Source organism: Neodiprion lecontei, chromosome 7 (assembly GCF_021901455.1).
Source record: "Neodiprion lecontei isolate iyNeoLeco1 chromosome 7, iyNeoLeco1.1, whole genome shotgun sequence".
NCBI lineage: Eukaryota > Metazoa > Arthropoda > Insecta > Hymenoptera > Diprionidae > Neodiprion > Neodiprion lecontei.
In genome coordinates, this window is record NC_060266.1 from 25,593,583 (window position 1) to 25,618,919 (window position 25,337).

Below are 25,337 nucleotides of genomic sequence, written 5' to 3' on the forward strand. Positions count from 1 at the left end.
TATTTAAACAGCCATATTTTTCAAATCAATTTGTTACTGCGGTAAAATCGGAGGGTGATTATTGAAGGAATTGAAACTCAACGGTGAATATTTATTTGCGGAAAACGGAAAGAAGATTTTTCTTTTATTTTTATATCATCGTAATAATTTCTTTTCCAATCTTTACATATTATACGTATATATACATCTGTACTCCGTGTTTGACAAGTCTTACAATATTCATTATTATTATGGTATATTTACACTATAAGTCGCGCATATTAACTGAATTGATCGCATATTTTAATTTTTTATTTTTTTTTTTTTTACATCATATCATATATATGTATATATATATAATATTGTAACGTATTAACGTATTAGTATAGATGTGTCGTATGTACAAATCTTTTCTGGTTTCGTTAGCTTTAAAAATTTCCTCACGAAGCGGTGAACATTTTTTCGGTGAAATATTATCGATAGGTAAAACGCAATTATTACTATTATTATAAATCCGAATAATAGATTGAAGAAGTATAGAGCCAAATTCGCACAGCTAAAATACGCTCATTTCGGTAATTTTCGCCTAACTCTTCGCCTAAAGGCAGCTCATCAGATTTTCCCTCACCCAATTTTTATAGCGTGTTGAATTACCATAGAAGTTAGATGAGTACATGTTTTTAAATTTATCGTTCTCCTGTAACGATTACGTACGGTGTGCGTAAAACAAAAAAAGAAAAGAAAAATTCTCGCTACGAACGCAGTTCGCTATTATTATGTATATTATACGGTGTCAAAATTTGAGCTATTATGAGAATACATTACGTATATTATTGAATGCATATGATAATATATTATTTCGGATTCACACCTCGCGTTAGCAACGTGATTGTGTATATAATAGTAATATGCTACTATTGTTAGAGAGCGCATGCATTTTTTTTCCGTTTTTTTTTTTTTTTTTTTGTTCTTCAAATTCTCCTTGCTATATTTTTTTTACACTATTCTCCACCGAGTATTATATCACCCGTGTACCGAAGACAGAGAATTAATTAATTAAGTGTTATATATTTCGATAACCTGTAATTTTATTGGCACTAAACTGCGATATAACAATATGTGATTAATCTACGATGAGTATCTGACAAAAGTACTGACATTCAATTATTTTACGGTTCCGGAATTAAAACTCAGATTGTCGGGGTTTCCGTAAGTGCGTTGGTGTTTTGAAAATTCTTAATTTCCGATTACTGATTACTTTTTCTCTTGTTTTGCGAAACCCAAAAACTTTCTCCGTTTGTTTTCACACCTTACAACAAGAAAGTACGTATTAAATTGTCAACGATAGTGCAATTGTAATTTTTTGGTACTTTTGATGATTCAAAATTCCAAAACGATAACGCGCGATATTAATTTATTGATTTCCCTTTACGCTGCAATTTGATTGTATCTGCGTGATTGAGCAAACGTTTTGTCAATCAATTGATTAATCAATAATCGACTTGTTTCTATAACGTAATGCGTATTCGGTCAACTGTGCCAGTACTTCGAATACAACGAGGAATAAGAATTTTGAAGATTATTAGTTTATGATAATACGTAGTATTATAATAATTACGTTACCGTGAACGGGGAAAGTGATCAAAAATTATTATATCAGCAAGCCTTTTATATATATGTATATATATATATATGTACGTGTATAAGAGGAATGACAAATTTAGTGCGAAATGCGTGAGTAATCGTTTTACAAGGAAAAAACAATATTCTCTTCTCCCTCGATTCGTTTCTGTAACAAGTAAGTCCGAAATCGAGAGGAGAGAATTATGCGTTTGAAAAATACTCTTACTGCATATATAGCGAGGAGGTTCAATATTTCACAACCATTCTAGATGAATGGGGCAAGATACGTTCTTCGCATGCTTCGAACTGACGCAATAAATATATACAATTAATTTAGATATATATATATATATATATATTATACATAACTCTTTTTTCTTGTTCAAAATAAAATCTCAACATATTTATTATTATCTAACCTCCGTAACTGTATATATTAAAATGATAGACAACGTATAATATTATCATAGCCATCCGGCTCGAAGCGCGCATAGAATATTTCGCGAGTCCCGCTGACAAAAATTATTAACTAAACAATATTCCTACATCTATATATGGATATTTACGTTCGTAGTACGTGATTTTATACCACCATTCATAACATCGACAATCATGGCATGTATTTCAACGCCCGTGTAAAAAAATTTGTTTTTTTTCTCAACAATTTTATACTTAAACTTATTAATAATAGAATTATCATTATCGTTATTATTTTGTTGTTGTTATTATTACTAGTATTATTATTCACAGGCAATGAACTTATGTTCATTTCTATATATTTATTAATATATATATGAGAATCTTTGTTTACTTATATCTCGGAGACCTGATTCACGGTTTACCTTGCGAAATTTGATACGTCCGTAACAAATGTGTTTTAAATACGTTTTTTCGTGCGTGAAAGTAAAGAAAAAAAAAAAAAGAAAGAAATCACAAGGCAACAATCGCGCGATTCGTTCATTTACTCACAGCGTCTTTACTTGGCTTAATATCATTGTATATGTTCTTCATGCTTCAAATTTATTTAGCAAAATTTGCGATACTGTGCAGCTATGTTCACTCTAAGCCTCCCATACTATACAATGTCAGTTGAAAATCGTGCGCTATAATTTTTTTTTTTATTTTTTATAACTACAACAAGACTCGAAGTATTATAATTCCTGTGTAATTCGATAAACTCTGTGAGCGTCAGTTTCTTTCAATACGTTATAGTATCGTATTAGGTATTGATATTAATATTTAACAGAATAAAAATGGCGTGAGTAAGTGCAGTCCAGTATATTATTACAGTTTTCATACAAACACTGATTGTAATAATTATTTTCATTTGTTTGCTTCTTTCCTCAGACGAAGGTCAATCTAGATCGGGTTTTACGATTCTATGTAATTTACATTTAAGAATTAATTGGAATACTGGTAGATGATTGAGTCCGAATTTACTATAGATTTACATCGCACACTGCCCGCGGTCAAACTTGCTCTATTATCAAAATCCAAAGCTGTGTCCAACGATTTCTAATCGTTCGTGGATTTCGCTCGCACAATTTATCATATAGAAAAAAAAAGCACCTGGTCTACGCAGAATTATCAAAAAAGATGAGGCTTGAGAGATTTTAGAGAGTGGATTATTACCAAGTAATTATTTTCGTAGATTGTATAATTCGAAAATTAGCAAGCGAGAAGAATATTTTTTCCTACGCGTTGCAGACAATTCTTGACGATCGTTATATACCTGAGCAAAATCGTCGTAAAGATATGCGGGACTTGACATTGGATCGGAAGCGAAGTATACTGTTCGTAGAATGAAATCTTCCCTCTGTTCGACGTGATCGGCGTCATTCCCTCGCTGGGGGATGAGCCCTTGGCAGCAGTCAGTACTCCTCTTCGTCTTCCTCGAATTCGTCCTCAGCGAGGATGCTGTATATTGGGAAAAACTTGACGTTGCCGTTGAGACGTTACGAAAACGAAAGAGAAAGGAGAAGAGAAGAAAAAAAAAAAGAAAAAGAAAAACAGGAAAGTAAACTCGACATGCGGATCGATCGCTTCGGATCGCCCGAAGAAATCGATCGAGAATTAGACGAAAGGACGGGGCGGGATTAAAGTTCCGAATTCGAGAAGTTCCGAAAGCGACTAATTCCGAATTTTTTTCTGTCTAGAAACTTGAAGTAACGAAACAAAGGTTTTACGAAACACCAAAGTTTGGACAGTTCGAAACCCGACGCCCAAAGTTTCGAATGTGAGAAAATTGTGAAATCTGATCGAAGATTTTCAGTTCCGTCAATTTCTGGCTCGGTAAAATTTCACGACTTTGATCTTTCTTTATATCCTGGCTTTCGTAACTTGGTCGTTTCGTCAAAGTTTGATTTCCTCCCTTCAAGTTTCTCCGCCAAATAATTGGGAATCCGGGGCTTTCGGTGCTTTTAAAATTCGCAACTTGAAACCCCGCCCCGACGAAAGGACAGATATTAGAACGTCTATAGCCACCGAGGCACTGCATACATACACGCTACTTACTCTTCCTTCCTCGCATACTTGTCGATCAACGGTCGTCCGGGGCTTCCGCATCTTCGTCCGATCGGCGGGCAGTACCAGTAGCAAAGCACGCCAAGGGAGACGGCGAAGAGGACGATCGGAGCTACGAGGGCCATAACGAGATGCCTCAGATTCTCGTCCCACGAGTACCTGAAACAGCAAAATACGGAGGGATGAGGAAGTTGCGATTCGCGGATAAATTATCGGCGGGAAAATTCTCGCGGTGTTTCTCACCTGGCGACGACGGTTTCCGGATGCGTCCGACTGTAGAAGCACGGGAAGATCTTTCCCATGTTTCCGTATCCGAACTTCCTCGCGAACTCCGAGCAGTTAACCCTCGGCGGGTATCCGCACCCCTCGGTGTTGACGAAGAACTTCGTGTTGGCCACGTCCCAGGGGATCAGGCCGGCCGGTTTAGCGAGGAATTCCTCGTACGGCACCCTCGAGTAATTCACCCTGATCTGGTGGCAGCGGAGAGCGGCGCTGGTGCAACCTGCTCGGGAAATCGGAGAGGGTTGTTTCAGGATATTTCGCAAGTTTGGGGGAGGAAAGAGTTTCGTGACGAAACGTTTGGTAGACTCAATTTTGTTAGACCGGATTAATAGTGTTTTACAGTCAAATCTCTTGACCCTTCGAAACATTTTACCGTAAAACCATAGTAATCTGTACTAATAAAACTGAGTTGATCAGATATTCGGTTACGACACATACTAGCCCTTTGAATGTCACTTTGACTAATTAGGTTACCACTAAACTTAAAGTAAAAAAATCAAACTTTAATGAAACACAGAAGTTTCGAACTGTCCGAAATCCGACGAGTCAAAGTTTCGTTTTCTGCAAAGTTTTATTTCCTTACTCCAAGTTTCGCCATCAAATAATTCGGAATTTGAAGCTTTCGGAACTTCAACCCCCCTTATCAAACACTCAACGCCCAACCATCCAGCGATAAAATAATAAAAAAAAGTCTCGATCCCTTCGCCGTCAAATTTAATCGAACCCGGATACGCACCCTCCCTGCAGCTGGCCCAGGAGCAGTTCCTCAGGCCCTCGGCGTAGACGTGGTCCGTCGCGACGCAGGCGACGGCGTGGGGCGAGAAGTCGGCGAGTATCGTCGATATCGCGGGCTCGACGACGAACGGTATGAGGAAAAGGAAGGCGAATACCGCGAGAATCGCGGTCGTCCCGAGGCAGAGGGAAGTGTAGAACTTGGCCTTCTCCATCAGACTGGCGACCTCGACCATCGGCAGAACGCCCGTCACGCTCGCCGTCGACTTGGCCTCCCCCTCCTGGCTCCCCATGATCACCGTCGCCTCGTCGGATTCAATGATCGTGCCGTTTTCGGGCCCCGAGGACCCCTCGAGATCGTTGGATATTATCCTCGTAGCTTCACCCCCGCAAAGAGGGCTCGTTCGCTCTATTTCGGACGGTTCGATTCTCCGTTTTTTTTACCTTCGCCGATCTTCTCTTTTAGGTGGAAACAGGATTACTGATATTGGCACCGCGGGAAGATAGATTTTTCCAAACGCCCGTTCAATCATCTGGCAGTAGAAACGGCGGGGAAATAAAAAATCGATATACGAATCCGCTTCCCCTCGCGTCGCGTTGCGCGGTTTTCATACGTAATATACGGTGTAGAGAATTTCAATCGTGTTGGTAAACTTTAATAATAATAATAATAATAATGATAATATTAATTATAACAACAACAACAATAATAATATAGTTATAGCAGTAACAACGATAATGATAACAATAGCAACAATTATTAGAATAGAATCTTCTTTTCATATGCTATGTATCCTATAGGTATGTATGCGTGTGTTTATTGAATTTAATATACTTTTTGCGTGAGACGTGATTAATTTAATTATTCCTGCGTCGCGCGTCTGTACAGCAAAACTTTTCTTCGCTTATTTTACTTAACAATTAACCTATTAAAATTGTTTTTATATTTTGTTTTTATGAAAAAACCGATCATCTATAGGACGTGCGGCCGTGCCTTATATGCTTCGTCGTATTATCGCGTATGCAATGCATTATAATCTCGATTATAATATTATAATTATTACAATATTGGATTTGAGAAAAATTGCGTGCTTTCGAAATGTGCGGATATCAGTGCCATTTTTTTTTTTTTTTTTCTTTTAAATCCTCTGTTTCTTCAAAATATTATCGCGTTTGTTTGTTTTCTGTTCTTTTTTTTTTTTTTTTTTTTCTTGTCTTAGTTTTTTCTTGTCTCTCAACTTCAAATTCGTGGTAATATCGCAACCTGAATAGAGCCAGTTCAGAGATTGAAAATTTTCTTCCCTTCTTCTTTCAACGAATATATAATTTCCTGTTTTCGTTTCTCAACTGTGATTTTTTTGTGTTTATTTTTTTTTTTTGTGTTTTTTTTTTTTTTTTTTTTTTTGAAAATTTAATTTTGCATTCTTTTTTTTCAGTTTAATTCTTTCGATTTAACTCGTTATTTGAACATCTCGAATCTTTCCGTTCACAGAGATAGAACATTGTCGTTTTCGTACAACGATCAGAATTTCAATCACGCGTTCCCCTCCATATCCACACCTTAATAGTGCCCACGCAGTGAGAAAACCGACTGACGGGCCGGGCTCTCCTCCAGGAGGGGAATGCCTGGAACAAAAAAAGACCAAATACGAATGCAATTAGTAGAAATAGCGAGAATACAAGTGAAACACAACGACTTGAACAGGAAATTTCCCTGACCGGTGCCCTCCGGTGATTGGGTGTAAAAACAGTTACGTCGTACCGCATTCGGCAAGTTTTTCCCGAATCCCCCGACGACGATCGATCGGATTCATCCGCGATAAAACGAAACGAAAGATGGGACGAACGAACGGACATAAAATAGAGAAAAAAAATAAATAAAGAAATTCTTACGTGCCGGATCTCAGAGCGCCATAACGGAATCCCCTCCCCCGGCATCGCCCAAGTTTCCCGAAGCGCTCTTCTCGAGGGAAGCGAGAGCGGCTCCGGGTTTTCCCTTGAACCGCATTTTCGCATCGTCGCCAACGACGACCGTTCGCTGACAGAGTATCAGGGTGAGGCAGCTGACGATGAAGAGAACACTCGGGAGGATGAAGGCGACGAGGAACTCCTTGTAGGTCCGTTCGAGGTTGAACCTGGACACAACGATCCCGGTATTCCCCTCGGCGTAGAAGCAGGGAAACCGAGCCCTGGCGTTGTGGTCGGTGCCGTCCTTCCCGTACTCCCTGAGGAACTCCTTGCACTCGTCCCTCAAGGTGTTCACGCACCCCTCCAGGTTTATCAGGAGTCTGCTCTCGTTGGCGATGAGGAGGTCCTGCTCCGGTGGCGCCACCTGCCGAGTCTCGTCGAGCGGCTTCGTCGCGAACACGTTGAGGTAGGACAGGTAGGTGAAGTTCGTCAGGTCGGTGAGCATGCTCTTCTCGAGTACGGACCCGTTTATGCAGTCGACCGCCTCGACGCCGGTGCTGGTGTTGTATATCCCGTAGCACGAGGCCATCATAACGTCGCCCCGTTCCTCGTTCCAAATCTCCCTCCCCGTGTCGGCGTCGATCGCCCGTTCGCACTGACTGAGGTAAACCTTGTCGCCGCTGAGGAGTATCATGTTCTTGTTCCTCGTCGGTATGTCGACGCAACGTCTGTCGCAGTTGTACGGCGTCCTTATGCGCTCGCAGGTTCCCCGGTTGCAGCTGAAGAGTCCGTCGATGTCGATGCACGTGATCTTCCCCCGGCGTCCGGAGCACTTCAGTGCCGGATCGGTGTCGTGGAACATGCACTCGAAGGCGTCGGTGATGTTGATGCACATCCCCATGGTGCAGTTGAAGGTGCCCGTCAGGTTCCTGCACTCGTCGGCTATGCACCGCGACTTCTTGGCGTTCTCCTGATCGATGCCGTAGCACGTCTTGTTCGCGGTGTTGGTGCAGTTGGCCAGGACGATGCTCGACCCGTTCCTCCTGAGGTTCACGTATATCTGGATGCAGGCACCCGAGGTCTTGGAGAGGCACCACTCGCCGCAGCTTCCCCAATCGCAGCCGTCCTTGTTGACGGCCCTTGTAGTCGTGCACATAACCGGCACCTCGCTGATGCCCGACTGGAACGCCCTCGTGCTCGGCATGTATATGGCGACGGTCAGGTAGACCAGGGCGACCGAGGAGAGAACCGCCGTCATCTGGCAGATGCATATCGTGCCGCATATCCGGCCGTCCTGCGGCGGTATTACGAGATCCTCGACGGGCACCGGCTTCGGCATCCTGGAGTCAGGACTCGGCGCGCTTATCGAATTCGTACGGTGTGACGATATCGGGCTTATTCGGGGCGGGAGCGACTCACGCCTCGGCACTCTCGCGATCCATCGAACCCGCTCACCCTCGGATGGTTAGGTCGAAACTGCCCCGCTCCCTCGCTCCCTCTCGCAGATATCCTTCAGGCGAAACCCCGATTCCGCACTCGGTGTACTTCCAACCCGATCGCGGATCACGCACACCCCTCGTCCTGACGCCCGATGCGCGAACAAACCTCCGCGCACGAATCAATATTACCTGCGCAGTGTTGTGGCATACTGCAGTGACGTCACACCCACCCTACCTCTTTCACCTAGAAACCACGGGAGTTTCACACCCCCTAGGCGAGTCGAAGCCCGATCATCGATTAACGATGTTTCCAATTTTAAATCCAAAAAGTTGACCCGTTTCCGGAAAGTCTTCAGCCTTTCGAGATAGGAGGTGGGCTTAATTGGTCAGGACTTCTTTTTCCGCCTTTGGATATTCCGTACGATCTGCAAGTATCTCACGTAGTAATGTTTCTACGTTCCCGCGTTTCGAAAATTTTCGATTATTTTTATTTGTTTTTTCATTATTGGTTTTCTTTTTTCTTATTTAAAATTTTTTTTTCTCTTCATCGCGTGTGGCACCGAATCGAACTGTGGTAACCTCCTTCTCGGGTACGCTCTGGATTATTACGGTATCGATTCATGCCAGGTAAAACTTGACTACCTCCACACACGGTATATAAAACTCGTGGATCGATACGAAAGTAATTCCGCACTTTCCAGTACGTAGAGAAAAGTTGTTACCGAGGGTATATATTAGATATTTATGTATATATCTCGTTAAATACAGTAAGCGGGTCAAATATTTTTATACTAACAAACGCCGACGCTAGGTTGTTTTTTTTTTTTTTTTTGTTTTTCTTCTCTTTTGTGCAAATCGAACATCAAACACGAACAGAGGAAATATGTTCTATATATTTAATGCGGGATCGGTACGAATTTACTTTGGCGCATGGAAAAAATACGGATTGTTGGTAATTACATTCGATCGAAAAAATACCGTAACAATTTAGGTTTGTTAAAACAATGCGTCAAACTTACTTCGTATCGATGCACTAAGGTATAAGCTTACTCGCTAATTAATATTAAAACGTCACTTACACAACTACACCACAAACAAGCGTATTTTTCTTGAGACGAGCACGATTCGATTTTGAAAAACAAACCGATTGAATACCTGTGTCAAAAATTCGCGAACGATGTGAACGGAGCCGCGGTAAGATTACATCCAACCTTGAAAAGTTATGAAAACAAAAAAGAAAAGTTCAATCGAGGCAAAAGTATCGCGAAACGGACGCGTCCAGACGGATCTGACGTCTGACGGAGAATGAGACGATCGCTAAATTTTCCGCTCCAGAATTGAGTCTTATTGCTCGCAATTTAGTAATTATTATATTACACTGGTTATAACGAAACACGCGGCGACAGGATCTTCCACTTAAATTCCAGCCTTGCTACCACACGGCAACTCGATTCCTATTAGCCAAATTACTAAATGGTTTTGACTCGGGCAAAGTCTGAGCCACTTTATGCCCTCTCATGAACGTGATATACACTTATTAACTTGTTGTTACCGCGATATCAGTCCGCCTTCTTCGCGGAACGTGGATTGTCCGTTGAAAAATGATTAACGCCCACGACAAGGAGACAAAAAATTAGGTGGACGATAACAGCGACAAAATTTTCAAGGGTTATAATATAATATACGCTTTTATGTTCGCGATGATTTACAAAATGGAATTGAAATCGCTGAAGAAACGGGACTGATTTACGAGAAAGAAGATAAGAGACAAAAAATAAATAAAATATATACGATATGAAAACGGAAAAGGTACCAAAGAATTTAGCAACACGGTTCTCTCATTTCCTATCGATCCGGGTCGCGAACTAACCAGCAGAGCACAACTTCCCGTGGGATAAAAACGACCACCTACCGAGAATATCAAAAGAAGATGTCACCTTAGGATTAGGAAAAAAAATGTTGGAAAAATGATTTGAAAAAAATGTTGGAAAAAGACGAAGTAGAATAGTGACTTTACATGTCGCGTATCGTTCATCAGCCGATGATCGCGACAAAAGTTGAAATCGTGATGAAAACGACGTGGTGAAAAACGAAAAAAGCGAGCGAAAAAAATAACGGCGAACTACCTGATGAAACGAAACGTGTTAAATGAATAAAATATAAGCAACCTGGCCCGGTGCGGTTTTCTATAATAATAAGTATAACATGAGGTATCGTCATTAGGTGTCGTTATTGCGTGACGGCCGGTGTTACTCCTGTCATTTGTTAATTATGAACGGGACCAATTAGGGAAAATTAATTCTCTCCACCGGCGTATTAACTTGGAAAATTCATATTGTTTGACTGAGAAAGAGAGAGAGAGATATCGAATTCATTGGGAGAATTTTATCACACGTATAAAAGGTGTGAATTCTTCATTGCGTAATTTTCAATAATCACACATGTGCTGTTAAACCCGATTTTAATATTCGCTAATCAATTTATAGCGCATTATTATCACCGTTCGGGAATAGCTTTGTCGCGGAAAAATGTAAGTTTCACTCAAAATTTCGAGCACCTTATTGTGCAAGGAATAAACTTTCTTCCGTGCGATTCGAGCGGGTTAAGGGACGATCGATCGGTCTCGTGACCTACGTAACTTTATGCGTATACCGTTCTAACCCGCAATGAATAAAATCGAGCTAGTATTCACCCACGCACACACGCGTAAACAGCCGTAGGACTGGAGAGTTAAGGAATTCAGGGTGTATTTCTTCCCTTGAATAATTGAAGACTGATGTGCAATATTTTGGCAAGTGTCACTGACATCGAAGTAATGAAACATAAAAATTACTATTATTATTCGCGAGTCGAAAAATTCTAGGCAAATAAAGAAGGCTCTAAAAATACCCAAAATTTTTTTATAATTTTCACCGAGGAACTTTTTCGGGTAGAAAATTTGAGCGTGGGAATATTAATCAGCCGGGAGATGACGAAGATTATAAACCACGTGAGATTTTCTTTCGAGTAAGCTCGTTACGAAACTATCGTCGAAACGTTGAAATTAAATTTTCTTCATGACAGACGAAGAATTTTGTGAAAACAATAAAGTTGGTTAAACACGTTCACGTATCAATGACAGCGACCACCTGTCAAAATTCTGACATATTCGTACACACGAAAATTGCACAGAGTCCGCGATCACGGACGAATGATCCGTGTATGAGTTTTTAGTGGTGAAATCATCTTGTGGCACCAGTCAGAGAAATAGGGAGTAAAATGAATTGGCAATGTGTAAAAAAGTGTGAAAAACGACGTAGCAACAACGTGTAATCGTATTATCAATTGTTTTACTCACGTCAAGGCGCCAGACACCGAGGGCAGGTTTTAGTCCTGGAAAAAGCTCGCGTTTGCACACACAGTAGCGAAAAGCTCCCGTAAGAGAAACAAATATGGCGGTAACCTGGAGCAACCGAAGCGCCAGCTGGGGGTTGCCGTATTGCAGTATAAAATCAATACACCTGTCACTACGACAAATGCAGTGCCAATGTTTCCCCGACTCCAATACCTGCCTAATCCCGACCCCCGGGTTCGGGGTTTCCGATGTGTGTACGTGCACGCCTCCTACTTTACACACGTCGACGGGCGATGCGCGATGTGTCCCGACACAGGATCCGCTGGGAAGTTGGCGGAAGAGGATGAGAAAAAAAAAAATATACACATTGTCGGATTCTGGTGGTGAATGGGAATCGGGAAATGGGATTTCCTGGTGCTATTAAACCCGGCAGCACCTCCGCTATTGTTACGTAATCCGACATTCTGCCCTGCACGCTTCGTGCCTTTCATCGGCATTGTTCTCCATCCCCGTGCACTTTGTGCCTCATCGGGAGATAGGAAAATCCAATCACTTCCCGCGGGCTACTCGAGACTTTTAATAAACCGATCCACGGGTTGATATAAGTTTAATAAGCCTCGTAATTAGCCGATTTATGATTTCAAGTAACGCGTACGCGAAAGCGAAAAGTTTGAAAGTTGCGACGATTGAGCGTAAATCATGCCGCATCTTTGGCGCTTGTTTCTCGAACCTGGTTGTCTGGCTCGACACGCTATCGACGGTGTATACTTGGAATAAATTCCCGGCCGAACAAAGAAGAGGCAGAGCTGCAGGTATCGGTGTGTGAGTCATAAATATCAGACGGATATTTCCAATATCGGCGATACCGCGGATAAACGAGAAGAGAAGAATTTCTGACGGGAAAAACTTGCTCCCTTTCGATGCTCGCGACCGAGGGGACGGGATGTGATCTTTGCTTTTGGTGAAATTAAAGCTTACCTCTGACCAATGAGAAGAGAATTCTCGTTTCATCGCCAGAGTCCTGACGAATCGAAACATAACCCTGCGATATGTTTTTACGAAATAATAATAGACAGATAGGTTGTTCGCAATGAGAAGATAAAAGTTTGACCCAATTTTTGACGGAAGCTACCACGTAAGGACTCGGTAAATTATTAACGAAGACCTTATCAGAACCTGTCACTTTCCGACTGCGGACGAACATAGGTATTCGTTTAAATTATCCGCATCACTGTATACATATTTGACCCAAATAATTCGTACACAACGACGATTGATCCGCAGATCGTTCGGTATATAAAGAAAAGGATAGAACGAGCGAAGAAGAAAAAACAATTCGATGAAGGTTAAACGACTCGATAATCACCTAAGCGTAAACTAATTTTTCCGTTTGCTCCGGCTTGGTACTTGCAATTAAACCGGTTAACAACGAGAGGGGAAAAGGCGTTGGGATCGGTCGGTTGGGGTGGAAAAGCATTTGGCCCACATTTTGGTTGACTGGCTTAAAGCCAACGCCGATTCACTCGCATATCTCTTCTTGGAACAACACCAGAAATTGCTTAAGGTCAACCTCTCACCGTCGGCCACTGTAAATTACGTGTTCGACTCGAATTTATAAGTGGAGATTTCGCCCTGAGTATAAGCAAGATGAAAGGTAGTCGCTAGCGATACGTCGAACAGTGAATTATATTCCGTCGGACAGGAACAAGATTGTTATACAGGGAGGAGAAACTCACCCTGCGCCTGGCAAATTCGATTATAATAGCGAACCAGACGTCGGGAAATCAGAGCTTTCATTGGGGTTCATTTGAGCAAGGAGGCAAAGCTTGAACTAACGTCCTTTACGGGTGTCAGGATTCCGGAATTTGAGTCGAGAAGCTTCGCTTGACATCTGCGGACAAGGCAAAAATTTTAATGTCTCGTCGTTGCTGATTGCGGAAAGAGCGATGGCAATAACCAACCAGAACCAGGAAAGAAGCTTCAACGATGTCCGAATGGAGTGGAGTATCTTTGGCTTTGGGGATAATTCTGCATTCTTTACTTCCGAGTCAACACTCAGCTTCCGCTCCTCGCCTGAGAGTATACGAAGCCGACCATCGCCGCAGGGAAAAAGCTCCGAGCTTTACGGAATGTCGAGAATTTGTTATTCGCCTATGAGACGAAGACTGCAAGAGGATCCTCCGGCCTGGCCTCTGGTTTCGCATCTGTAAATTCATCCAATTAGTTAGGAGGAAATTCACCCCTGTAGGATAACGGTAGAAGACACCCGACATGGATCATCTTCCCTTTCGTTTGCCTCGTCAGATTTCTCGCTGTAAGCTCGTTGAAACAACGACGAGCCGACTAAACGCGACGATCCGTGTTGAGCTTTCGTTACGTCTGATCAAAGTCATTGTCTTCCGGTTGCAGTGAGACTGAAACTGAAGAGAGCGAGTCGAGGGTTTGTTAGCGGTAGAAGGCGCAGTATCATTGTTGACGCCAATTTCTCTCGAGCCTCTCTCTTTCGCCGACTGAGTTGAGACTCAAGATTGTAAAGTGCTCTTTGTTCCAAAGCACGAAACCCCTTCTGATTCGAGAACATTCCGTTACACCCCCCCCCCCCCCCCCCCCCACGACTGAGTGGGCGTGTATACGTCAAAGTTATAATCTACTCATTGCCTCCGTGTGCTCCTCTTCACAGAGACCCGGGAACCCCGCGGCAAAAGCTTTTCACTTATCGATAAATCGGAGATTGGCCAAGAGGCGCTTCTCCTCGTCCGCGATGGGCTGTTGAACGATGAAAATCGTCAAGCCCTTGGCACGATATCTGTTTACCGTTACAGCAAAGGGATCTTTACGCCGTTGCATTTTGGCTTCTCGTTCTTTTAATAACTAATAAGGACAGGGGTATTTTTCCCCCTTTTTTTTCCCAGAGACATATACCGAAAAAGTAAGGAAAAGGGGTGGAACGTGAGTTACGTATCCTGAGACGGGCAACTCGTTTTGAATGAATAATAAATAGCGATAGGAGGGGGTGCGAGCAAGGGTGGTTTTGAGCTTGCACGGGGGACGCCCTGGACGCGGCGGTCGATGCCACCAGATGCCGTCGCGGCGCTGGGGTCGGGTTGAAAGTAAGCTCGCCCCAAAGCCCGAAGCCCGAAGCCTGCAGTAGCCCGGCGTCAGCCGCCGCACCAAGGATTACGTAGCAGGGTGCTATCCTCCACTCGAGGTTACCCCCTCATTAGAAAAATAAACCATACGTACACACGTAATCCTTGACTGACACGCAACTCTCCGCCGAGCAGAAATCGTTCTTGTTACCATTGTTGTTATATTTTTCATACAATACACATGTCGTGAGATAATCGACCTGCACAGCGATCGGGCTGCTGCACACCGGCGTTGACTCGACCCGTCGAACGGACTAGTATTTTTAATCGAAATCAATCGAACGTATCAAATAATGTGGACAGTGATTGCCGATGTGGTAAAATAGTGCCCCTCGACTCCCGCCTGTTCACCGCTTCCGAAAGCGCCCGGAAAAGGGGAGAGGAGGAGAAAATAACAAGGAGTCAAGGAAGAAGTGTCCGGGATACGAAGGCCTTGACCAGAGGATGAGAGGGCTTAAAAAGGGGGCACCGTGCAGCCCCGACGGTACCTCGCTGTAGGGGGTTTAGTTACCACCGCGTCACCGTTGATTCGTTTTTTTTTTTTTTTTTGTTTTTTTAATCGAGCCCTGGTCAATCCGCCAGCACCGAATGAATCCCCAACGCTAGATATATTTTTCTTTCCTTTTTTTTTTCTTTTCCTTCGTGTTTTATTTTATTTTTACTTGGGTTACTTTTCGTAAAACAAGCATAAGAGATCCCTCCAGCCATGAGACTAAGCCGGAGTAAATGCTCGATGAATCCGTACATCCGTAACAATTCATTTCGGTAATGAAACAAATCGCCGTTGTAGAATTGGATTTTGCAATTGATCGAGAGGTAATTGTAGTGTCAAAGAAGAACTTTCTTTTTTTTTTTTTTTGACAAACGAGATAATATGCAGGCTCTGGTAACTTTGACCCTCTGAAGCGAGGCTAACCGATGTGTGTAGAATAAATTTTTAGCCTCGTCTACCTCAAGATCTACATTCCGTCGTTTGAAAGCAGCCGGTAACAGCTCATAAGGATCGAAGAAAGTCAGGAGAAAGAATTGATTGTAAAAAACAACACATCGCGAACGGGATCGGTTCTCCAAAATGGCGGATGACAAGGAGAACCAAACGTTCCTCCAGAAGCTACTGTTCTACACGACCGCGTTCTTCATTCTCCTCGGCACCTTCAGCCTCTTCGCCTTCCTCTTCTTGGTCCCATTCGTGATCGACCCTGCCTTCACGACCATCTTCATGCAGTTCGAAACACAGCCCGCCGAGTGTGTCACCATCGACGTGGAGTCACGAAGAGGTGAAGGCTAAGCCGTCGCAGCGATGTTTCCACGTTTCGTCTTTCACGTACTCCACGTATCGCACATACCCACTCACTCCCACATTTCCACGCCGGCCTTCTCGCGCTATCATAGGATCGTTGTCATTGTCGTTCTCGTCCTCGTAATTGAACGGAAGTTTGCCTTTGTTAACAACTGCGCAACGAAACACTATACCCAACTCCCGGACGCTTTACTGCACCGCTCCGTCGTTCTGTATACATAATTGCCTCCGCCTTCCCTCAATCTCCTTGTTATTCGCTATCCAAACTACAAAATTCCCAGCACGTTTGTCGCATTGCTTCGTATCCGTTACGTACCTGCACGCCTAGACAGCCATAACTCTTGTACCGCAGCTAATGTCGTGGCCAACTGTAAATCCGAAAGCGAAAATACTGCGTAGATAGTCACCACGGTACGGATGTAAATTTTTTTCTTATCGTCCCTGTCCGGTATGTGCTGGTAACTGCCCTTCGCGTACAAGCGTTAATTCGCCTGTCGTTCTTTAGTCGGAATTTCAACGTCGTCCGTTATTTTTCCACGGTCGAGTAATCGCGCGTTTTACAGGACGACGCGGGAAGGGAAACACTAAGAACTGGTGAACAGTAGCCAACAGGAATAAGTCAGAGAATTTTTCACACAAGCTTTTGTAACACGCGCAATAACACTTGGATCCAATTTCCCTCGCGAATGGTCGGTAATTCCGTGTGACCGAGTTTCGTGCGACGCTTTTTTTATTAATCTTATTTTCCATCTACTTCTTCTCCCGGTTTGTTTTTATTCTCCCTCGGGAGATCAGAAGTAGTTTTTAGTTTATTAGCCTATCTCCGTGATTTTATCCTGGCAAGTGTCCCGAAGGATTTCGTTAGTTTGGCAAGCGTGCATCCGGCGTTAGCCTCGTAGAACCGGGAACCACTGTTAATTGTCCGTGTCTTTTCTCAATGGCCGCATAAAAGTTGATCCATCACTGCAGGGTTCCTCGCTGTCCCTTGTAAATTGCCTGATGGTTGTCTGTGTGTTCTGTGTGTCCGATGATAAACCGCATGAAAGTAGGAAGGTCGTCGCTATCATCCTCTCACGCACGCTTCAGGTACTCGTAACTGCTCGTGGACATCGTGCAGAGAAGGTTGTACCAAAGAGTTGTACGATTGTACGCAAATACGGGTCAACTACAAGCTCCCGGTGAATGGTACGTCGGAACTTGAGGATTCGCGACTAGTCGAGGAGGGCAGGGCGGGAGGAGGTGTCGAGGGCGACGAAGAGGCGAACGTTGCTCGTTCGCGACGTTCACGGGCCTTGAGGGAGTACGACTACGCCGAAGAGGTGAACGAGGATTTCGGAGAGGAGGATGATTTTGAGTTGGCCAAGCCCTACCCGACAGGTATATCGTTGATGCAGGTGAAACGGTACGATGTGTGCTAATCGCGCGACCGGCTTCCGGTTCGGTACCGGTCACTGACGAACACCGTCTTCGGCTCCGTAGGTCTGATGGGCAACGACTCGGAGTGGTACTTCACCGGGGCGAAGCTATTCCCGAACGTCAAGGGATGCGGCTATCCGCCGATGCTCAACTGCAGCGTTTTCTACAAGCAATACACGATCATAGGGCACAATTTTAGCTGTTACTACTCCAAGGTCGACCCCGGCATCGTCATCAGCGACTTGGACATGTGGCAGGTCACTATACGAGACACGATTATTACGCTCCCCACCTACCCCTTGGGGGTCTTCTTCGAACGCCTCCTAACCACACGATAACGATGCACCAGGTCCGCATGAACCTCGTCTACGCAATGGCCATTCCGATTCCATCCTTCATTGTGTCGGTGATTTATCTCACCATCGCCTACTTCAAAATTTACAACGAAGAGGAGGAGGTCCTGGTCGACCGCGAGGAGGTCGACGAGGGCATCGACGTCGACGGAAGCAACGCGACCCCCTTGCCGCCGACCAGCGGAGCGTTGACGCCCGGTAGCGAGGCCTTCAGAGAAGACTTGGCTAGCTTTGGGCATCAGTTGAAGGTCGCGATGGCCGACGACATCAGTAGGGAAAGTCTTGATGGAATACCAAATTCACTTTCCGTCCAAGGGTAAGCGAAGACCAAATGCTATTTCCCTCGTAGTAGCCGACCGAAGCAGTCAGGATGCTTATCGATCCCAAACGTCGACCAACTGCCAATGTAACAATGAAAAATCGTACCAACTATTTTCTCTGATCATCTTCTTATTAAATTCAGTCAGGTTTTTCTGCTTTTCCATCACTTGTCTTTGGGCTATAAATAACTGTGGCGAACTCTCCGTTCGAGTGGGTCGGAGAATAAGGGTGATTGATCGTTTCCTAGGGATACGTAAGATTAATGTCGTATAGGTAGACAGACGGAGGTGCGGGACGGGGACGAGAAAAAAACATACCGCACCGTGAGATTAGGTACGAGCTTGCCTGGTAAGCTCTACGTTGACAATGTTTCGTGAAAGCAAAACACTTCGGGGGTTTCCTAGCGCGAGCTTCGATGTTTCAACTCGTCGTAATTTCAAAGGCTTCTTCTCAAGCCCGGCCGCCGTTAACTGAGAGACAAAACGAGCTTTCGCTCTATATCTACAAGACGGTACGAATAAAAATCAGCTTGTATTATCGAGTGGAAATAAAATCTCCAGAAGAATGAAATTCGTATTTTTTCAAAGTCTGTACATCACGAAGCTCTCCAGCAGCTATTTAGAAACGTGTACGTTGCATAAGCGAGGCAGGTGACATTTATTGAATTGGTTAATGGAATCGACATTTTCTAAATATAGAAGGTATAGACTGAACGGTGCAGATGCACGGGTTGAAAATCTATTTCTCTTCGAGGTCGTCCCGTCGCTCTTTCTCTCTCGTGCAAAGGGCCGTTCGAATCGAAAGCTATTACACAAAGCGTATCGCGCGGTGTACCTACTTTCAGAAAATTGCGGCTTTCCAATATGCCGGTATAAATTTCGAATATAAATACGCGCATAATACATATTTCCCGGGATTTGCATACGAACGTAGACAGTGCAGAAACGGAGAAAATTTATTTCCAGTCAGAAACTGGTGTGCGTAACGATAAAAACTGAACCTGCTAGTGCATCATCGGGAGATCATAAACGGAAGACATGAAATGCTGCGCAGAGTGCAGGGTGATTAGTTGACGAAGAACGAATTGGTCCGGCTCCAGATGTCGTTAGTAAATTCGGGTTATCCGAAGTAGCCCGCAAGCTCTCCACCCCCGATCGTTGTTTGCCTCTGGCGGTACGGCGCCGCACAGTCTGCAGAAATTCGTCTCTAGTCTGACTCTATCCGTTCCGCTAGATCATATAAACCGCCGTCATCCACCCCATCCGTATCGTTCACGAGCTCGTAGCCGCTTTGTATGGAGAGAATAGTGTATAGCTATCCGCGAAGAGACAGCTAGGGCTGTATTCGCTGCCGGAAGAAAAACAACATTCGCTTTGGTCGGGGTATCGGGAGAAGTCGAGCGGACATCCCCCTGCCCCTCTCCGAGGAGCTGGAGAGGCAGAAATAAAGAACCAGCGAGTCATCCGGCCTCGATGTACGTGTCGAGAACGACGGAAGTGCTACATTGTGCAACGAGGAGGCAAACACGCTCTTTTCGCGCCGTGTTTAAATTTGCAAATAAGAGTCGAAGGCGAGAGCATGCTTGTGAATAGAAATACAAAACCGGTTTTGGATACAGATCCTCTACCGACATCTCACCGACACTCCCAATGTCGGTAAAAGAATCTGTGTTTAGAACCGGTCTTGTATTACTACTGCGAATATTGCGAATACGCGAGGCGAAAAGACCGTTGCCTCCTCGCTGCACACGATTCTTTATGCGAGAGTATGGTACGCGTTTTTTCAAGAAGCAGGAGATTGAGGTTAGGATCGCGTAAAGTCATATTTGTTCGCGACAGCGCATGCGCGCAGGACTTGAAAGTGGTATTTTCGGTACTCCGCACATGCGCACTCGCAGACTCACTATACAGTCATAGAAACGTATACCTTGTGCACGAAAATCACGCATGAAGAAACGCGTAGAACATTCTCGCGTTATATAAAAGCACATTTCCACCACGATAACTCGTGGACGCAGAACTGAGTGCAGGGTGGAAGACCGAGGGTATACGCGCGTAAAGATTACATACGCACGGTGCAATAAGGTACTCTAGGTTGCGTGCGACGTCGAAGGTTGAAAGTGCCGCGATATGCGTGAGAAAAGCTTCCGCGGCGAGGAAAGGACGCAGGCATCGATTCATCCCCCCGACTAGCAGCCGCCCTGAAACCCGGAGTGACTGTACCTTGCAGTAACTTATACCCTACAACCGTTGCGGAACAGTCGGTCACTCCAATGACGCGGGTAAATGAATTTTGCAAATTGTCAGCGATTAATGAGCAGCGGTGGATGCGCGGAACAACGTTGACGCAAACGGGGAAAACAGAGACTCGGTCATTCTGCGTATCTATTTTCCTGATTCTATTCATTGCTAGTAATTGGACGCTTGTTAACAACGTAAAAACTAATTAAAACCAAATTTGTTTATGGCTTGGCTCCGAAGAGTTAATTGATAGGGTAGGTGGGTGGTTTTCGATAATTCAGTCGCTGGATTTAGCTGCCCGTTAGAATCTCGATTATACATGTACGCACGACGTCGATTAGCTGTCTCATGATAATTCAGCTATACACGCACACGTGCAAAAGCAAATAACAGCGGTTAGTAGCTTGATAAATCGGCAATGCGAATTGCCGACGGCGAAATATCGTGAGGCCAGGTATTCAGACATACCTATAATTTCGTCATACATTCGCAAGTACCCCGTTTCTGGAGGTATACTCGAGGTTTCTCGATTATAGACATAAATAGAGGTAATCGATCATCGTGAATTAAGAAAGTCGAAAGTACGTCACACGCTCATTTACAATTAGTGAAATTTACCGTCGGGTCTGCCGGTTACAATTCCACCGGGAATAATAATATTCCGTAGATTTCGACGTCGAGGGTAAATCCGTGCGAGAGGTTCAGGGGCCTTCCGTAGGCAGCGAGACGCCACGAGAAGACCCCTCGCCTTCGTTACGACAAAACTAGTAGTGCAGGCACGGTTATGGCCAGACCGCGAGGCGCCAGCAAATGCGAGCCAACGAAACGCGGCTGCGCGCAACCGGATATTTGCGGTTGCGGCGTGCCTGTGCATACGAAACACATACCGTGTAGGCGTAGTTACCCAAAATGCGACACTGTCGATATAGAATACATTTTGCATACCGCGTGGAAAAATAAAAAGTTATATTATTTGTGACTGACCGATTCAACGGCGCCTTCTAACTCCCTGATGAAGTGATTTCGTTTATTTTCAGAAACTTGAGCAAGACGATGACGACGAGTATCTCAACTCCACCTGGGCCGATGGCGGCAGTTTGAAACGTCATTTCCAAGGTCTGAATAACATTTCGTGGAAGCCCCACTAAGCCCAAAGATACGCGGTTGAGTATCCTTAAGAGAAGAAACATGATAATATTAAATTGCATATGCGGAGAAGTGAATGAATTAATTTATACAAATTCTATCTAAATAATAAGATGATTCAGAAGAGAAAAAAAAAAAAAATTAATAATTATCAGCATAATTGACGTGCGCGTATAGAACGGCAAACGGAGCAATACGAATAACGAAAATAAATTATATTATTATATGCATTTCACACGGAGCTAAGGAATTGGCCGGAAAATAAATCATTACACGTACTAGCCGCGACCGCCTCGAGTATCGATCACCCGAACACGTAATCCAACCGACCACACTTGTCGAAATACTAAAATAAAGAAAAAATAAAAAAGAAAAGACTAAGCAACACCGCAGAGTGTGATTCTTATTGCTACAATTTTATTTTTGCGCAAAATATGCCAGCACATAACTGACGTAATAAAATCGACGATATTCATACGAACATACAAATAATAACGATAACAAAATATATACGCGTATAAATAAAAATTAGGGAATTTTATTACCTTGATGCATAATAATAATAATAATAATAGTAATAATAATAATAATAATGATGATGATGATGATGAATTGATTGGTTGATTGAAGATTATTACATAATTCTAAACTGAGACTGTGGTGCTACATAAGTTTGCCGTATAATAATGCTAAACGAGAAAACGGAGCTGTGGTACCTATGCAATTATATTTTACTTGATTATATCTATTAATATTTGAGAACAGAAATCCTACCACACACCATGGCTAAACCAAAATCTCGCAGAAATATTCATCAACTGATTGCACGCCTGTAACAGACGATTAACTTCTCTTTCTCTCTTATCACTGCCTGTTTTGATTGACACTGAAGAAAAAGAAGAAAAAAAATCACAACAAAAAACGAAACAAGGATGAAACTTTTTCGATCAAACGCGTCTGTACGACTGTTGTGTAACTATTTTAACATGTATAAATATCCGTCACACTCAACGCTAAAGCGTTGATGTACATTTCCCGTTCTGCTGATCGCCGCCTTTTAAAATAATTAAATTAACTGATTAATCAATAATCATCTGCCATATACCGCGCGTTAATTAAAACCATATAAATATTGTATTCAATGAAAAAAACACGTGCAGGATAATTATTCTTTGTATTGCCGATGGTTTTTTTTTTCATACGTTTCTTCACGAATAACCATCGGTACACGCATAGATTATGAAATTAAACAAGCATTACTACACACGTGTTGGTGGTGGTGGTGATAAAACGAAGAAAAAAATATACAAGGAAAAAAAGTCATCGTGCTTTGATTTACCCCGTTTGATCAAAATATTCAATTAACGATTATGTAAGTAAAGAAACTTGATGATCTTCAACACCACCACATTACGCATTGTATTATATAGTTATGATAATACTGTATACTAAATAACGCATTTGCATGAATAAGTAAAACGGATAACGTCGCATATAATTAATTAAGTATCGAGAACATAATTTAAAGTACGCATAATTAGTTGAGAAAAGAAAAAAAAGAAAAAGAAAAATTACTACGTACTATAGTTGATAAATTTTAAACAAAAAAAAAAAACGTATACTTCGCTTGCTGTGTGAACGCGTTACGAGATATTCGCACCACTCACTGTGCATCGTTACACAAATTCTGGCCACCGGAAAACAAACGTACAACACCAATTATTAAATTATACCTACATATAGACACGACTACGACACGAGGATTAGTTTATAAAAGTGACAGTTTTCAGTTCTTATTCTCTTTCTTTTTGTAATTACATTATGATATATTTTGGTTCTGTTTTTCGATTTATTAAAAAGCAGGTCACTTTTTTTTTTTTTTTATTTCAAGAAACGAATTTGTACGCAAAAGGAATCAACGCAATTCTGCTTTCTGTGCTAATCGATAAAGTTATACAAAAACTTATCAAGATGTGAATTGTCGAAATACATATTTTTTTTTAAAACAGCTCAAAACACGACTTGCACACAAAAACATACCGATACCACCCAGCACACGCAACTAATAATCGATAGTTTGTAAAAGTAAAACTAAAAAAGAAAAAACAAAAAAAATTAAAAATAATCTTCTAAGATAAACATACGCGCGTAAGATGTTGCATTTTCAATAAAAGTAATCTTGTGTAAGCCATACAATAAATAATATATAATTATACGTTATTATTAACCTACGGGAAATAAGTGAATTGTTTTTATGAATTAAGAACAAGTTGTCTGTGATCTACAATAATAAATACTTAAAGACGGAGCGAATGAAAAAAAAAAAGAAGAGAATATTGTATAAGTATTATAATTTAAACGTAAAAGTAATGGAGAAAATAAAAAAATTGAAAACATAAATTAACCAACACGTCATATATGCCGAAGTTGGTGATGCGGATCGTTTAAAAATAATAATTGTATGAGGGATTTCAGACGGGAGCAATATATTATATTATTAACGAAATGTATATCTACGCGAAAAACGAAATTAGGGGGGAAAGAAAAGCATTAAGAAAAAGATAAGGAAGATAATCGCATTTTTGAATCACTGCAAGGAATTATATATAAATAAGAATACACATTACGATCATAAAAAATTGAGGACACAAAGGGCTAAAGAAAAAAAAGGTAGATAAAAAAAAAAGTCTAATATTGTATAGTTGCTGTTGTTAATAATCTGTGCTACTTTGCAAGGTAATAATTTCGCCAGAAAATTAAAAAAAAATAAAATAAAATAACTGAATAAATAAATATAAAAAAAAAAAAAAAAATACGAACACAGAAATGCTTTAAAAAAAAAATCTAACAATTTAACTAAAATGGGCGCTACCTTCAAACGTTAATATCATAATAGATAAGGAATATTAATATACATTATAGGTAATAAAATGGAGAGAAATAATAATAATAATAATAATAATAATAGTAATAATAATATAAACAGCGAGAATTACAAATGCGCACGCGCACGAACACACACACATACACCACACGAATGATTACGAGCAAATTATTCTCACAGTGGCATAAATATAACATTATCAACCAGCGCGGCTACAAGACAGAATTGAGAAAAAAAGTAACAATAAATATACAAATGGAAAGAGAAAAATTTAAGAAAAAAACAAAAAAAAAAAAAAAATTGTAATAAAAACTAAGATTTATAAAAAAGCGCAAACACCAAAATCGTTCCTTCCACCCGCTCCGGCCGTGTTTTTGATTGATTTTCTAATTACAAGGATAATTTTTAATTACACACGAATTGAATTTCACATGTATATTGTATAAATCAAATCGACTATTATATCTCATCTATACGCACCTCAAATGCAATTATACATGAATAAAAAATAACAGAAAATGTATTATAATTATTTACAAGTGGAAACGGTATTGTTTCATACTCTAAATACATACATACGTACATATTGTGGTCACGATGTAATAATAAAATGAGTTGTCGAGTGTTACGGAAAATGCAAAAAAAAAAGTTAAAATTAAAAAATAAAATTAAAAAAAAAAAAAAAAATGTTCATTAATAATTTTTGTA

General features: G+C 42.0%; 3 protein-coding genes across 15 annotated transcripts in view; 1 reads left to right on the forward strand and 2 right to left on the reverse strand.

Annotated features, from left to right (window-relative positions):
* Positions 1–24,958, forward strand: part of LOC107226750 (cilia- and flagella-associated protein 298) — a 40,082-nt gene extending 15,124 nt beyond the window's left edge. Inside the window, exons 1-6 of one of the 7 annotated variants that reach the window (XM_046745855.1) lie at positions 14,962–15,785; positions 15,898–16,246; positions 17,356–17,646; positions 17,749–17,942; positions 18,035–18,354; positions 21,618–24,958. In XM_046745855.1, the coding sequence (XP_046601811.1) occupies positions 16,042–16,246; positions 17,356–17,646; positions 17,749–17,942; positions 18,035–18,354; positions 21,618–21,747 (1,140 nt within the window). In that variant the 5' untranslated portion in view covers positions 14,962–15,785; positions 15,898–16,041 and the 3' untranslated portion in view covers positions 21,748–24,958. Of the gene's footprint in view, positions 1–14,961; positions 15,786–15,897; positions 16,247–17,355; positions 17,647–17,748; positions 17,943–18,034; positions 18,355–21,617 lie in introns of those variants that run through there. The other 6 variants (XM_015667662.2, XM_046745856.1, XM_046745857.1 and 3 more) reach the window with 6 other exon arrangements.
* LOC107226767 (protein tipE) lies at positions 71–16,320 on the reverse strand. Of its 5 annotated transcripts, none has more exons than XM_046745862.1 (5): positions 16,316–16,320; positions 5,144–5,394; positions 4,369–4,627; positions 4,117–4,284; positions 71–3,536 (listed from the first exon to the last, which is right to left on the reverse strand). In XM_046745862.1, the coding sequence occupies exons 2-5, from the start codon at positions 5,373–5,375 to the stop codon at positions 3,242–3,244; spliced, it is 954 nt and encodes a 317-aa protein (XP_046601818.1). In that variant the 5' UTR covers positions 5,376–5,394; positions 16,316–16,320; the 3' UTR covers positions 71–3,241. The 5 variants fall into 5 exon arrangements, with proteins under 5 accessions (XP_046601818.1, XP_046601817.1, XP_046601816.1 ...); XM_046745861.1 differs by lacking the exon at positions 16,316–16,320 and adding an exon at positions 11,824–11,920 and having other exon boundaries at positions 5,144–5,672; XM_046745860.1 differs by lacking the exon at positions 16,316–16,320 and having other exon boundaries at positions 5,144–6,342.
* On the reverse strand, positions 4,499–9,557 carry LOC107226740. Of its 3 annotated transcripts, none has more exons than XM_046745854.1 (2): positions 7,033–9,557; positions 4,499–4,627 (listed from the first exon to the last, which is right to left on the reverse strand). In XM_046745854.1, the coding sequence occupies exon 1, from the start codon at positions 8,384–8,386 to the stop codon at positions 7,043–7,045; it is 1,344 nt and encodes a 447-aa protein (XP_046601810.1). In that variant the 5' UTR covers positions 8,387–9,557; the 3' UTR covers positions 4,499–4,627; positions 7,033–7,042. The 3 variants fall into 3 exon arrangements, with proteins under 3 accessions (XP_046601810.1, XP_046601809.1, XP_015523137.1); XM_046745853.1 differs by lacking the exon at positions 4,499–4,627 and adding an exon at positions 6,488–6,765 and having other exon boundaries at positions 7,037–9,557; XM_015667651.2 differs by lacking the exon at positions 4,499–4,627 and adding an exon at positions 6,488–6,765 and having other exon boundaries at positions 7,033–8,886.
* Positions 24,959–25,337: the final 379 nt, after the last annotated feature.